The sequence below is a fragment of the Pinus tabuliformis genome, chromosome 6 (genome assembly GCF_031772625.1).
Source record: "Pinus tabuliformis cultivar Carrire ecotype Pingquan chromosome 6, CPIR1, whole genome shotgun sequence".
NCBI lineage: Eukaryota > Viridiplantae > Streptophyta > Pinopsida > Pinales > Pinaceae > Pinus > Pinus tabuliformis.
Window position 1 is genome coordinate 1,966,948,896 of NC_142292.1, and position 16,907 is coordinate 1,966,965,802.

General features: G+C 38.1%; 1 protein-coding gene across 1 annotated transcript; it reads right to left on the reverse strand.

Annotated features, from left to right (window-relative positions):
• Positions 1-286: 286 nt before the first annotated feature.
• LOC149267057 (protein NUCLEAR FUSION DEFECTIVE 4-like) lies at positions 287-16,025 on the reverse strand. The gene is made up of 4 exons (XM_089397989.1): positions 15,499-16,025; positions 13,100-13,102; positions 7,110-7,753; positions 287-1,147 (listed from the first exon to the last, which is right to left on the reverse strand). The coding sequence occupies exons 1-4, from the start codon at positions 15,946-15,948 to the stop codon at positions 427-429; spliced, it is 1,818 nt and encodes a 605-aa protein (XP_089254115.1). The 5' UTR covers positions 15,949-16,025; the 3' UTR covers positions 287-426.
• Between the last annotated feature and the right edge of the window lie 882 nt (positions 16,026-16,907).

Here is a 16,907-nt window from a genome sequence, read left to right on the forward strand (position 1 = left end):
GTTTCGAAATATTTTGGAAATTGGATAGAATATTAGTGAATATTAAAAATGAATAATACAACGGGAATGTAATATTAATATAAATTTTAAAATATTTCGAAAATTTTAACTAAACCATTATCTTCACTTAGATTTACAAAATATTTCGAAATAGAAATAGACCATAAATACACAATCAACATAAAAAGTACTAACAACAAGTAACACATATAAAACCCTATTCCATTAAATCATATTCGCTTCTTCATCACATAAGAGTAACACAGATGATTTTTAGCCTGGCCTCAAGGAAGGTTGTAACTATGAAAAGGTTACCATTTTCCCGTTATCTTGGATCGATGTACACAGGTGATACTTAACCTTGCCTCAGGAAGGCAAAAAATAACAATACCATTTAGAAAACACTAACCAACTCTGAATTGGTAGTCACACATCAAGCAATTTATCATTACTAATTCTGGCTGCTTCTCCCCGTTTGATCAATACATCATGAGGCTTTGGATCGGACAATGACGAGTCATGGGCCTCTGTATTGAATTTCCCATAAATGTCTTTCTTGTAGAATTGCCTGGTTCTGTACACCAGAACAGCTGCAATGGCCGAACCAACAACGCTAACTGCTGCCATTATGATAAATGTTATCTCAAAGCAAGACTTCCCAACACATATCATCTCATTTGATGCGGCTGCAACATCACTAGATGGCACTTCAAGTTTTGCTCGCTGATCGTAGAAGTATCCTGCTACCCTCACAGAGAATAAGTAAGCCCCTAGAGGGCTGCCACTTGCTCCAAGATTATACAAAATTGCAAAATGGCGAAGCCCAAACAGTTCGGAGATGATAGAGAACATGAGAGGCCACTGTGCACCAAAGCACATGCCGATCAGAATGGAGGCCATGTAAAGGGATCCAGGGATTCCCGAAGCAACGAGGAGATGACCTATGGATGCAACTAACAGCACTAGGCTTAGCAAAAAGGGCCTTGGAATTGAATACTTGTGCAGAAGTATTTCGGAGATGAAGCCTGCCCCAACTCGGCCTAAAAAGTTCCAGATGCTCAGAAGTGAAACAAAAGTGCTTATACTCAGAGAGGAGTATCGCAAGGATTTTCCAATTTGTCCCATGTTGTCAATTGCAGTAATTGTATGTTGAAAATATAATTTCAACTGCGATCGCCGATATCGCATCGGCAAAGTCGAAGTGAAGAAATCATAAAGAAGCTTTTGTGCTTCCGACGAGCGATCGCCGATATCGCATATCGGCATATCGGCAGGTTGGAGCATCGGAGGCAGGTAGTGGCAGCAATGTAAAACATCGCCGATGAGCGATCACCGATATCGCATCGGCACATCGCTATCGGCAATGTCATAGGGTCGGCATCTTTGACATGAGTAAAGTTGCGATGCGATGCAAATAAAGTCAATGGTTAAAGTACAAGTCTGCAGCAAATAAATTTGACGTGAAGTAAAAGTTCCTTTACCGCCAGTAAATGTCAGTAAAACAGTAAATGCAATTTACTGTAGGTTGGTAAGTTTTGGTGAAGTTTTTAATTTTATTTCAGCGGGAGTATGGGCAAATTTAAAGAATGGTATGGGCAAGTCATCGCCCTATCTTTAATGTTTTTGATATATGTTTCTTGTGTGTGCTCATTTTGTATATGAGTGAATTGCACATGTAATTAAAAATGTGAATGATAACACACAGCAGTGCATAAAGAAAATGGTGGAGCATTGTAAAACGAGTGTGCAGTAAAAGCGAAAAACCATGTGTGGTTTTGCACAACAGTGCATGAAGAAAAGAAAAGGTGGGAGCACATCTGAGCACATCTGTACATGTTTTTTTTATTAACTGGAAGTGAAGAAAAGTAAAACACCGGAAGCAGGGGAGGCATATAATTTTCTTGGGTAAGCATGTGTAAATTTTGTTTTTACAGCAGCATGTAAAAGTGTTTTACACTAGTAAATGTGAATGGAGATTTTACAGCAGTGAATGATGATTTTACACAGCAATGTAAAAATCATTTTGTAAAAGATGCAGAGTATTTGTTTTTCGAAAATCCCTCTCAGTAAAAGAGGATGTATCAGTTTTTGTTTTCATAAATAGAAATCTTTTATGGTGGTGAAATACTCTGTTACTCAGTGAATTTTTTTTAAGTCTTCTGTGCATAAAAGATCTTGGAGCAAAGTAAAAACAGAGCATTGCCTCTGTGTGTTTGAATATTTGGTTTTTGGTATTTTCTCCATGGAAAAATTCCCAATAGTGGTATCAGAGCTAGTCCAGGCTCTTTGAAGACTCAAAGAAGCTGAAGGAAGTTGTGGTTGCAGCAGTCAAACTTCTCCAGCAGTGTGAAGACTCAGCCAAAGGGATACAGGTATTTCTCAAGTTTTTGAGTTATTATTGAAGAAACAGTCAGTGATTTAAAAACACAGTCAAGTATTTGAAGCCTAGATAAGAATGGCAAAGTCAAAGAAGAAAGCCTCCAAGCCTGCTAAAAATGTGTCTCCCTCCTCTACTAAACTAGAAGGCAATCCATTAGAATACATTCTATTTCAAACCCCAAAGTTTGATGGAAACTTTGATGTATGGGAAATAATGATGAGGGCTTTCCTAATGTCTGAGGGGATTGAAGTCTGGGAGTCAGTGATTGATGACAGCAAGATGGATGAAGAATCCATGGAGTATGATGCACAAGCAGTAAAACTAATTTTGGATGGACTCCCTGATTCTGTGAAGAGGAATCTAGGAAAATATACATCAGCAAAGGATATATGGGACAGACTGCATGACCTTCATGCAAAGGGAGCACTGACCATGACAATGAGTCAAGAAGAACCCATCATAGAAGCTGAGAATGAAAAGCTTGACCTCATCAAGCTTCAAGTAAAAGAAAGGGATGAAGAGCTAGCCAAGCTCAAGAAGGAGTTGGATCAATGCAAGAGGAAACATCATGAAGAAGTCATATCCATGACAAATCAGCTGAATGAAGCAAAGAAGCAGGCAGATGCCTTGACAAGTCAACTTGAACAAAGGCACAAGAGAGTGAATAAACTTGTAGAAGAGATTGGACAGTACAAGGTAGAGGTCTCCTCCCTTAAGTCCGAACTACAAGAAGCCAGGAAGCAGGCACAAGGAGCTGAAAAGAAAATGAAGAGCAGTCAAGCAAAAGATGAAGAAATCTCCAAAATGAAGACAGACATTATCTCCTTCAAAGTAGTAGCAGCTGAAGCTACTCGTAGCAAGGAAGAAACTGAGGGACAACTAGCAAAGAAAAATAATGAATGTGAAAAGTTAGAAGAAGAGATTGTCCTCCTCAGGAAGAAGGTTGAAGGGATGAACAAGATCATGAAGAGCTCTCAAGCCTTAGATGATATGCTCAGCTATCACAGATCTCCATCTGATAAATCAGGACTTGGGTATGTAGGTGAACCCTCAAACAAGTATGAGGATGCCTTAAGCAAAGGAGATGTGAAGAAGCCAGAAAGAGATGGTGATGCTCCTAGTTCCAGCAAAGGCAAGGAGAAAAATGAAGGCTGCAATAGAAGGAATCATGCTCCAAGCAGAAAACCAGCTTCAAGAGGAAATGTAGCTGATGGCAAAGAGGCAAGAGGCAATGGTGATCATCAAAGGATCTCAAGGCAGCAAGGCTTCAGAAGTACATCAAGGAAACCTCCATCTCCCAGGTACCAAAGTTCATTTTATGGTTATTGTTATGCTTGCTCAAACTTTGGTCATATGGCAAAAGACTGTAGAGCATGTCATGGAGATAGATGTTGTGGTCTCCGACAATCTCCAAGAAATAATTTCACAAGAAGAAATCATGAATCTTTATTCATGAAGAATGTTGAATGTTTCAAGTGTCATAACATTGGGCATATGGCACGTGAATGTAACTTAACATGGGCTCCTATGCAAGCTAGACCCATGCAAAAGAAGAAGGTTACACAAGTATGGAGAAGAAAAGAAATACAGTGTGAAAGCCCCTTAAGCAACGCAGCTGATCTAAGTTTGTTTTGAGAAAACTTGCCAAAAGAAGACAAGTATACATTAAAGGGGAGCTTGTAATTTTTGTTTGCTGAACTGTATTAACAGTCATTTGTTTATGGAGGATGTATTGCAGCGCAGCAGTTGCAAATGAAATTTTTGTTAATTCCTCTAGAAGGTAATATGCAGCAGTGATGAAATCAGCAATGTTTTTGCTTTGTGTTTACGCAATATGCACAGAAATGCATAAAGAAGAAAAGATGGCAGCGCTCAAATGTAAAGAGCAGCAGTATGCAAGGCAATGAGACCCTCACAGCAGTGGGAAGACAGAACATAAAACAGCAGTTTGAAATTTGTTTATGGAGCACATGGATTAGAATGAACAGCAGTTTGAAATTTTTTTTGTGGTGCACATGCATTGAAATGCATAGCAATGGAAGGTAGTTTCCTTTTATGTAGTATGAGAGAATACACTCACAGCAGAGTGAGTATAATGCACAGCAGATGAAATGTTTTGTATTGGGGATGAAAATGCAAAGCAGTGAGAAGAAAATGAGAAGGCAAAACGCAGCAGAGCGTAAATGCCCAGTGGCTGAGAATGCAATGAAATTTCTCACACAGCAGTAAAAAAAATGTAATGTTTTTCTTCATATGCAATGCAGCATGCAAAGAAATGCATAAAAAAAAAAAAAAAAACAAGGACAACAGATTCTTAATGCACACTGGATGTATAAGAATGTGTGTGGCAGCAGAAAGCCAAAGGAATTGCACAGCAGTGCATTGTGTAAATAAAAAAAATGAAGCCTAAGATTGTGTGAAGCAAGGGTGCATGAGAAAAGGCAGCAGCCTGTGTTATTTTTTGGAGAATGAAGTGCCAAGAGTATGGGCACAGCAGTATGATGAAACAGAAAGGAAGCAGCAGTGCAAATTGCAGCAGCAACACAACAACAAGTGTATGGACAGCAGCAGCTTGAAGAAAAGTTTTCCCATCGTGAAGAAGGAGAAGCACACAGCAATGCAAACAAGAAAAATGCAGCAGCATGAAGTCTTGTTGAAGAAATGAAAGGTAATGGACAGCAGCACATGTAAAAGAAATTTTTTTTCTTTACAGCAGTAAATGTAAGTGCACTGAGTGTGTTGGTTGCATCTGAAATGCAAGTGAGACACAGCAGAAGTATGATTGTAATGAGTGAAGGGGAGCACGCAGCAGCGTGGAGAAAATTTTTCCCTTTGTGAAGAAGGGAAGCACGCATAAGTGCACAAGTAAAGAATTCTCACACAACAGTGTGAATGTGAGAAAGGGAAGACACAACAATGCAGAGTTTGCAAAGAAATGTAAGAGAAGTGCAGCAACACAACAGCAAGTGTAGACACAGCAGTGTGGGGTAGACACAGTAAAGAAGATGGCACAACAGTGCAGCAGAGAATATACAGCAGCATAAAAGAACATTGTAATGAGTTTGCACACACAGCAGTGCAATGGTTGTTTGTTTTGGAACTGCATTTGAAGCAGTCATTTGGTGAAACCCTCTATTGAAGAGGAAGGTGCTTTTCAGCACATTGTCATTAGTGAATCCCTCAGTCGAGAGGAAGATGCTTTTTAGCATACACATGGTAAATCCCTCTATCAAGAGGATGATGCTTTTCAGCATAGTCATTGGTGAATCCCTCTGTTCAGAGGAAGATGCTCCCTAGCATAGTTTGGTAGATCCCTCTGTCATGAGGAAGGTGCTCTTAAGCACAGTCACATAGTGAATCCCTCTGTCATGAGGAAGGTGCTCTTAAGCACAGTTTCAGGTTAATCCCTCTATTAAGAGGAAGACAACTTTGTTTGTTTATGAACTGCAGCAGAAGCAGTTGGTGAATCCCTCTATTCGAGGAAGATTGGTGAACCCCTCTATGTGAGGAAGATGTCTTTGTAACAGCAGTGTTGGTGAATCCCTCCATGAGAGGAAGTGCTTGGGTAAGATTGAATGCCCAGCAGTTGAAATTAAAGGGGAGTGTTGAAAATATAATTTCAACTGCGATCGCCGATATCGCATCGGCAAAGTCGAAGTGAAGAAATCATAAAGAAGCTTTTGTGCTTCCGACGAGCGATCGCCGATATCGCATATCGGCAAATCGGCATATCGGCAGGTTGGAGCATCGGAGGCAGGTAGTGGCAGCAATGTAAAACATCGCCGATGAGCGATCGCCGATATCGCATCGGCACATCGCTATCGGCAATGTCATAGGGTCGGCATCTTTGACATGAGTAAAGTTGCGATGCGATGCAAATAAAGTCAATGGTTAAAGTACAAGTCTGCAGCAAATAAATTTGACGTGAAGTAAAAGTTCCTTTACCGCCAGTGAATGTCAGTAAAACAGTAAATGCAATTTACTGTAGGTTGGTAAGTTTTGGTGAAGTTTTTAATTTTATTTCAGCGGGAGTATGGGCAAATTTAAAGAATGGTATGGGCAAGTCATCGCCCTATCTTTAATGTTTTTGATATATGTTTCTTGTGTGTGCTCATTTTGTATATGAGTGAATTGCACATGTAATTAAAAATGTGAATGATAACACACAGCAGTGCATAAAGAAAATGGTGGAGCATTGTAAAATGAGTGTGCAGTAAAAGCAAAAAACCATGTGTGGTTTTGCACAACAGTGCATGAAGAAAAGAAAAGGTGGGAGCACATCTGAGCACATCTGTACATGTTTTTTTTATTAACTGGAAGTGAAGAAAAGTAAAACACCGCAAGCAGGGGAGGCATATAATTTTCTTGGGTAAGCATGTGTAAATTTTGTTTTTACAGCAGCATGTAAAAGTGTTTTACACCAGTAAATGTGAATGGAGATTTTACAGCAGTGAATGATGATTTTACACAGCAATGTAAAAATCATTTTGTAAAAGAGGCAGAGTATTTGTTTTTCGAAAATCCCTCTCAGTAAAAGAGGATGTATCAGTTTTTGTTTTCATAAATAGAAATCTTTTATGGTGGTGAAATACTCTGTTACTCAGTGAATTTTTTTTAAGTCTTCTGTGCATAAAAGATCCTGGAGCAAAGTAAAAACAGAGCATTGCCTCTGTGTGTTTGAATATTTGGTTTTTGGTATTTTCTCCATGGAAAAATTCCCAATATTGTAGATCCCAATCCACATGTCGTTGCCAAGAAAAGTATCCACAAGTCTAAGCTCATTAATGATTGAGGAATTGTATGGTCTTCACCTCTTTGAGGCCTTTTGCCTTTATTAATTTTCTTCTCATCATCAGTGCCGAGTACTAATTCGTTGCTACTATCAGCAGATGTGCCTTCTGTTACAATTGCCGATATATCTACGGAGGCAGAGTTGATATCCTTGCAGCAGCTTTCCAGTTCAATCTCAGACTCTCTTCGACTTGAAAAAGCATCATTATCGTCCAGTTGAAGGTCATTTTCTGACTTTTGAAGCTCTGAGCGTATGACTATCAGCAATGGCAAGAAGATTATCAGAATTGTTACTGCAGAAAACAGCCGAATCACAGTCTGTGGAAGAACCAGCAAGTTTTCCAGCAAAATAAAAGCCATAAGCAAGCCAGCCAGCACCAGGGCCATGACAAGAAAAGCATAAAAATTCTTCGTCTCGTTCTTCTCTTTTGGAGCTTCCATAGGCCTAACGATAGGCATCAATAGCAGCACTACAGAAGTGGGAAGAGTAGCAGCCAGGATTATGAGAAAGCTGGGCTGTTCATCCTTACTGACAGCCCTATAGATCTGAGTGATAATAGCACCACTTAGACCTACAAATCCCTTGAGCAGCCCATGTTGGATTTAGAGACGTCTAATTACAATAATTAAGATGGACATGCGTGCATTATGATTATGATGTGAAATACTGTCAGCAAGATTACATTTATGTAATGATTGAAATATGCCAAATAATGTGATTAATTAACTCATGGCATTATACGTATTTAAATAAGGATTTGGATACAAATACATATAGAATAATGATTAAACAATTATAATTGTTAATGGACCGATTATAATTGATTAAAATAATAGCAGTAATGAATTTGAGCTGAATAAGGAAATCAGAATCTATTCTGATTGATTGATTGATTGATTTCAAAATCTGAAATTTCAGATTTCTTGACACTTGTTTTAGCTAAATTTCAGCTGCCCTAGGATTGGGGTTTTGCACTGCTATAAAAGGGCTGAGTCTCCAAGGCTTGCAATCATCTCAGAAAAATTGTCTGCTCCATTGAAGACTAGATACTTTGTCATTTGGGATAGCCAGAGAAAAGGATTGCAAGTTCTTGGAAGGATTCAAGAGCCAATAACTCAAGTCAAGACCAGGAGCCTTTGAGGATGGAAAGTAAGTTCCGCTGTGCATTAATTTTAATTTCTTACAAAGGAGTAGATCTTGGTTAAGGGTTTAAAGTAATTAGGAAAACCCACAAGTAAAACCAACAAGTGGTATCGGAGCTCCCTTATGTAAGAATCCGTGCTTTTTTTTGGAGATTAGCTGATTTTTGTTTCGTATGTGAAGTTGTGAACTCTCATAACAATTTTAATCCAAATGCTCACGCAGAAGAGGATCGAATATGCAGACATATAACTGGAGAAATTAGATGGTTTATGTTTCAGCTCTTATTTCTCTTTTCACTTATGGTTTCGATTTCTTGCATCTCGTTTTATATATGGCCTGTACGAAATCGAAGTTGGAATTCGAATCTTGCATAAAACGATATTGTTCAGAGATTTATTTTTCGATTCCTTCTCTACCCTTGTTTTAATTGCAGGTTAATTTCAACTCTCCCTTAATGTTTCAAATCAGGTATACAAGGGTGTGGTTGCAACTTCGGTCTAAGAAACACTGGGAAATACAGAGGCATGAAAACGCTTTAAAACCCACACAATGCGATGCATTTCACAGCTCAAATACTTTAGGGACCATAGCGCTGAATTAAAGATGAGGAAGCATAGAAAATTTATACAAGAAAATACAGAAAACTTTCAAATTACAGGACTAAAACATTTCTTTCTATTTTCATCATCAATTTATACGCTGTAACAAATGTATTTTTTATATATTAATCAGAATTTCAGAGGAAAGATGATAAACTCATCTGTCTGAATAATAGAGTTCGCATGCAAACCAGTTGAGACCGATCAATTTGCACTTAATCGTAGGTAGTCCACCGCTGGTTGGGCCATGGTGATAATCTAGATAAAGAATGATTCTAAATTCAGACTAAACTGGTCCAAACCAAGAAATTTTCACTTCTAATTTTTCTTGAAGATGGAACTGCACATAAGGCTATTGACAGTGAACACCTATGGCAGATTCAGGCCCCAATTGCTTCTTACTTTCTTTTTTATGCAAGGATTGTATAATTTTTATGGAATTTCTCATGTTCATGTTTGGCTTGTGGAGGGACTCGGGAATCTCAAACATAGCTGATATAGTTAAGAGGTTGATTCTTGACAATGACTGGTGGGCTATGGTAATTTATCCCCTAAACATTTATGAGCAAATATTTTCTATGATCCTCTGCACTAAAATATGTTCACCATACCTGTATGACGTGTGTGATTACGTAATGTAGATAGATACAGACAACTGTTCTGTTTATTTGGCAATTTCATTTTACAGACACGTTCCTTACTTTTTTTTTCAGGCAATTTTCTGTTTAAAATTTCTCTAGCTCACCTGATATAAGAGGGAACTGCTCATCTGATCAAAATTTCCTAACTCAGCAGAATGCTAGGAATGAGATTTGGTTTCTTCTAATAAGATCTAGTATGTGATCGTTTTCTGTTAGAACTTCTTAGCTATGAACAAAATGATATTGCTTGGCTAAAGTAGGTAAAATGAGCATACCTTTGCCTCCAGAAATAAGCATAATTTTGGAATCTAACTAAAGACAGTTTTTTGGTATACATGTGTTGTTTTCGCATGAGTCAAGCATTGATGTTCGCAAACGAACCGCTCTCTGTAAGACGATTGCAAGGATGACTCATGACAAGATGAACTAACGTGCTGGCAATGGACGTGGGTGTTAGCTTTCCCAAAGGAGGGTTGGCGCCTGCTAAGTTGTTTGGTGCATAAGGGTTGCCTGAAGGTAATGATTGCACCCAAAGGTGTTTCATTACTGAATGGTGTTTTTGGCTAAAGTTTTTAATGGAACAAATAGTTTTACACATGCCTTTAGATTTTAAAATTATGATTAAGGATCAAATCATGACGCATCATATCTAAATTATTTCCTTGTTCTTGAATTTTTCAGATCCAAACATAATGTCAAGTCTAAGTCAGATTAAGCCCCTCATGGGGAACAATTTCAAACAGTGGGAGGAAAAGCTGAAATTAGTCTTAGGGATCATGCAATTGGACACAGCACTGAGATTTGATCGCCCCAAGCCTAATAAAGAGAGTGAGGTAACTCCTCAAGAGAAGGCTGATATTGCTAGATGGGAGCATTCAGATCGCATGTGCATAATGGTGATGAAGCAAACGATCCATGAGACTTTTCGAGGCATCATACCTGATACAGAGACAGGCACTATTGAATACCTTAAGGCCCTTGAAGAAAAATTCACAAAGAGTAAAAAGACTGATGTTAGTACACTCTTTGTGAAGTTGGCAACGATAAAATACAAGGGAAAAGAAGGGGTTAGAGAGCATGTTATTGAGATGACAAGACTGCAACGTGCCTTGAAAGGGCATAATTATGACATCTCTGATGAGGTTCTCATTGAGTTCATTTTTCTGTCTCTCCCGTCTAACTTTAGTCAATTCAAGATGACTTATAATTGTCAAAAAGAGACGTGGACACTACCTGAGTTTGAGGCTCGGCTGGTGCAGGAGGAAGAGAGACAGAAAATGACTAAGGGAGAAAGTGCTCATGTAGTAACATCTAATCCTAAGGGTAAAGGCAAGAAGCGCAAGTTTACTGCCAAGGAAAAGGGACCTACCAAGGTAGCTGCAAACAATGCCGCGTAGAAAAGCAAGAAGGAAGATACTTCTGCGAAAGCAGAAGAAAGGAACTGTTTTTTCTGCAAAGCGCCAGGACATACAAAGAAATTCTGCACCAACTATCATGCATGGTTGGCAAAGAAAGGTGTGTCTCTTGCTTTGGTTTGTTCTGAAGTTAATTTAAGTTCTGTATCTAGATATACTTGGTGGATAGATTCAGGTGCAACGACTAACATCAGTATGTCGATGCAGGGTTGCCTAAGCCATCGCAAGCCAAGTGAGGCAGAGCGCTACGTTTACGTAGGAAATGGCAATAAAGTAGAAGTGGAAAGCATAGGAAAATTTAGATTATTATGTAAGACAGGATTTTATTTAAGTTTTGATGCTTTAGTGGTTCCATCTTTCAAAAGGAACCTAATTTCTATATCTTATTTGGACAAAAATGGTTATGTATGTTCATTTGGTAATGGAAATTTCAGTTTGTGTCAAGATTCTAAGCTTCTTGCTTCTGGTATCCTGTCTTCTTATGATAATCTTTATTTTCTAGATATAGACACTTCACATTCAGAGGCACTGCATATAGATAATAGAAAACGTAAATTAACTTGCGAGAAATCTGCAACATTATGGCACAAGCGATTATGACATATCTCTATGAAAAGGATAGAACGTCTTGTGTCTAATGATATTCTCCAACCTTTAGATTTTACAAACTTAAGTGATTGTGTAAATTGTATAAAGGGAAAACAAACTAATAAACGTAAGTATGATGCAAAAAGGTGTAATGATTTCTTAGAATTGATTCATACGGATATCTGTGGTCCTTTTCCAAAGGCTACAAGAAATGGTGATCGTTACTTTATCACATTCATAGATGATTATTCAAGATATGGTCATATTTACTTAATAAAAGAAAAGGCGGAAGCATTAGACGTGTTCATAAAGTTCAAAACGGAAGTTGAGTTACAACTTAACAAACGTATAAAGTCCATTCGTTCTGATCGTGGTGGTGAATACTACGGTCGTTATGATGGATCAGGAGAACAGCGTCAAGGTCCCTTTGCAAAATACTTAGAGGAATGCGGAATTGTGCCTCAGTATACGTTGCCAGGTTCGCCTGCAATGAATGGTGTTGCTGAGCGACGAAATCGCACCCTTAAAGACATGGTGAGAAGTATGATTGCTCGTACAACTCTACCTGAGAATTTGTGTGGAGAAGCCTTAAAGACTGCAGCATACATACTTAATAGAGTGCCTATTAAAGCAGCTAACAAGACCCCTTACGAGTTATGGGTTGGGCGCAAGCCTAGCTTGAATCATTTGAGAGTTTGGGGATGTCCATGTGAAGCTAGGCCTTATAAGCCAAGCAAAAAGAAACTGGACGAAAGAACCGTTAGTTGTTACTTTATAGGCTATTCTGAACGATCTAGGGGGTTCAAATTCTATAATCCAACAGGAAGTGCAAAATTTTTTGAGGATAATGAGTTTGTGGGGGGAGATATGACAAAAGATAGTATTTTTGAAGAAGAAGAGACGAATGCGAATGAGACTATGGACCAAAGTCCTAGTTTTGTTCAAATTCCGATTGTGTTTAGAAATACATCTTTTGACAATGTGCAAACTTCATCATCCCAAACAACTCAGTTAGAAACTCAACATGGAATAGAGAACACAAATGGACCTGAACCCAACCCAAACCCTCACATTGACATGACAAATGTTGATGGCCTAGGGCCTGTGGGAGATTCAGAAGTTGGTAATGATGTTCTTCCTCCTGTTGAAGATCAAGTTGTAAATGAACCTCAAGAAAATCTAGAGCCTGTGCCAATTAGAAGATCTACTAGAGAGAAAAGATCTACACAATCAAAGGATTATGCATATCTTCAAGAACATGAGTTTGACATTGGCATGTTTGAAAATGATCCTGTTAATATCAAACAAGCTGTGGAAAGCTCTAACTCTCAAATGTGGATTAATGCCATGAATGAAGAGATGAAATCTATGTATGACAATGACGTTTGGGATATCGTTCCGTTGCCTAAAGACAAGAAACCCGTTGGTTGCAAATGGATATTTAAGACTAAGCGGGATTCTAAAGGCAATGTTGAAAAATACAAGGCACGTCTTGTTGCGAAAGGTTTCACACAGAAAGAAGGCATTGATTATAAAGAGACTTTCTCTCCAGTTTCATCGAAAGACTCTTTAAGGATTATATTGGCGCTTGTAGCACATTATGATTTAGAACTTCATCAGATGGATGTAAAGACGGCGTTTCTCAATGGTGACATTGATGAATCGATCTATATGAAGCAGCCAGAAAACTTTGTATCAGGTGATGCAGGGTCTATGGTTTGCAGACTTAAGAAATCTATCTATGGGTTAAAACAAGCATCTCGACAATGGTATTATAAGTTTCACCAAGTTATTAGCTCATTTGGTTTTGAGTCTAACATAGTAGATGAATGTATATACCTTAAGTTCTGTGGGAGTAAATTTATTTTCTTGGTTTTATATGTAGATGACATATTGCTTGCCAGTAACGATAAGGACATGTTGCATCAAACTAAGAACTTTTTTATTTAAGAACTTTGAAATGAAAGATCTTGGTGATGCATCATTTGTTCTAGGGATTGAAATACTTAGAGATAGATCTCAAGGTATTCTGAGGTTATCCCAGAGGAACTATATCGATAAGATTCTAACAAGATTTGGCATGCAAAACAGCAAACCAGGAGATACCCCTATATCAAAAGGAGATAAGTTTAGTCTGAAACAATGTCCCCAAACTGACTTAGATAAAAACCTCATGAAAGATATTCCCTATGCCTCAGCCTTGGGTAGCATCATGTATGCACGCGTCCAGATATTGCGTTCATTACCGGAATGCTAGGGAGATATTTGAGTAACCCAGGTATGGAACACTGGAAGGCAGCCAAGCGAGTGTTGAGATACCTAAAGAGAACAAGGGACTATATGCTCACGTATCGGAGATTGGAACAGCTCGAGGTCATTGGATATACCGATTCTGATTTTGGAGGATGTGTCGACAGCATGAAGTCAACATCAGGATACATCTTTATGATGGCAGGTGGTGCGGTGTCATGGAAGAGCGCTAAACAGTCATTGGTAGCCTCCTCCACTATGGCAGCTGAATTTGTTGCATGTTTTGAAGCATCTAATCATGGCGTATGGCTGAAGAACTTCGTCACAAGTCTGAAAATTGTGGATTCTATTCAGAAACTACTCAAATTATTATGTGACAACAATTCAGCAGTGTTATACGCAACCAACAACCGAAGTTCGTCAAAGTCGAAGTACATTGACATTAAGTTTTTAGTTGTAAAAGAGAGAGTGCAGAATAATGAATTATGTATAAAACACATAGGTACAGACTCCATGATTGCGGATCCTCTTACTAAGGGATTACCACCCAAGAAGTTTCACCAACATGTTGCTTGTATGGGTGTAATATCTGTTTAGGATAATTAGAAAATGTGGGAGTCTGAATATGTTTTAAGTTCTGTTTTTGATGTTCTATGTAATGCAATTGTAAACAATTTTGATGATATATACAAGTTGCATTCAGTTTCAGTTTCATTATTTCTTTCTTTAAAGTTTAAATTTTTGGCCTCATACAGTAAAGTAAAGGTGACTCAATTAGAAATAGGCACGTCTAATCACACTTGCGTGTAATTTCTAAACTATATGTCCAAATCAGATTCATGTCATTCAGTTATGTTGGCAGCGTGATTTATGTCAGTTTAGTTGCGAATAAATGTGAAAAATGCCGCTTAAGTCCTTTGTTAGCATAATTGATGGACGGAATTGTTTAAGAAATACGATAAGTAAAGACAGAAAAGTTGCATGCAATAAAGTTAAGGATATATAATCAAAAGGTTGCACTTGTCCATGTGGGAGATTGTTGGATTTAGAGACGTCTAATTACAATAATTAAGATGGACATGCGTGCATTATGATTATGATGTCAAATACTGTCAGCAAGATTACATTTATGTAATGATTGAAATATGCCAAATAATGTGATTAATTAACTCATGGCATTATACGTATTTAAATAAGGATTTGGATACAAATACATATAGAATAATGATTAAACAATTATAATTGTTAATGGGCCGATTATAATTGATTAAAATAATAGCAGTAATGAATTTGCGCTGAATAAGGAAATCAGAATCTATTCTGATTGATTGATTGATTGATTGATTTCAAAATCTGAAATTTCAGATTTCTTGACAGACTTGTTTTAGCTAAATTTCAGCTGCCCTAGGATTGGGGTTTTGCACTGCTATAAAAGGGCTGAGTCTCCAAGGCTTGCAATCATCTCAGAAAAATTGTCTGCTCCATTGAAGACTAGATACTCTGTCATTTGGGATAGCCAGAGAAAAGGATTGCAAGTTCTTGGAAGGATTCAAGAGCCAATAACTCAAGTCAAGACCAGGAGCCTTTGAGGATGGAAAGTAAGTTCCGCTGTGCATTAATTTTAATTTTTTACAAAGGAGTAGATCTTGGTTAAGGGTTTAAAGTAATTAGGAAAACCCACAAGTAAAACCAACAGCCCAATAACGAGCCCTCTGCCTCTTGGGAAATTTTTGACACAAGTCACAATTATTCCCGTATTCACAAATGTCATGGAGCTCCCTCCTATGCACTGATACATGCACATCTGCCACACTGCAGGCTTTGCAACTCTGCCGGTGACAGAGAGCCAAATCATGAGATATCCAGTGAGGTTCAGCGCCGAACCCATGGAGAGAAGCACCCATGGTGCACAAAACTCATTGATGAGACCGGCAATGATGCCAATGTTTCCACCCAAGTCCTTAAAAAAAGCCAATGTGTCGATCACCTCTTGATCATATCCCAGATTTATCTTGATAGTTTGGGAATACAAGCCAAAAATATAATTCGATCCAGCAAACGAAAGAATAAGGAAGCATGCTACGGCCATCATCCATCTGCTTTTCAGGCCTCGAATAACATGACCCCTGAAAGCTCCCATATCGATATAAAAATAGAATTGTCAGGAGGAATATTCAATAACTTCTTCAACACCTGAAACTTTTCACTGGATTTTCAAAGAAGATTGTAACATCGAGAAGTCTGACCATATGGGAAGTGGGTGGATGGAGAAGATAGTTTGAAGTGAGCTATTTATAGGCTGAAAACCTAGCGACAAGGTAACACAGCTGTCCAAATTCTGGGGAGAAGTCGGGAGGGGTGGGTCATGAAATCCACGAGGACAGATATTTGGATTCTGGACAGAGGAAATCTAGATTCATTTCCGATGTTTGGTGGTACGCGAGATGGAAAACACCAATACACGGGGCAGTGAATGAGAGCAGATCAGCGGCAGCAATGTGCCAATTACGCGTGTCCAAACAGTCTATCTGAATCTTTACTTAGAAAAGGGTAGCTGATTTCTGATGAGAGGACATTCCTCGTCCAAAATCCAAAGCTTGGCCACTTTTTCATTTGTCGTAATCAACCAATCACTATTCATGAGCATCTGAAGATAATATCTTCAGTCAAGAAGGAATTAGGTAAGTCTCTTTTCTTGATTGCTGTCAATACATGTCCCACTTTATCAAATATGGAAGGTAACAGCGTTCTTGGGACCGGCTTGCTTTTAATTTTCCTCTTGTTATCTGCATCAGAAGAGTGTAATTTAATGGTAGACTGTGGAACATTTCAAAAATTTGAAATACATGAGAAATCAAACCATTCACTGTATTTATGTTTCTGTTTGCTCATGTGTATCAATCAAATTTATGCAATTTACAATTTTTACTCATGACTATCAGATTTACCTAATTTACAATTCTTATACCCATAATTCTTAGATTTGCAATCCATACCAGCAATGTAAAGATGATCATTTGAATTTTTTAACTCTATATAATTTTATTAATTTAGTTATCAAAACACTTATAATATTACTTTCGACTTTTCATTTTATCA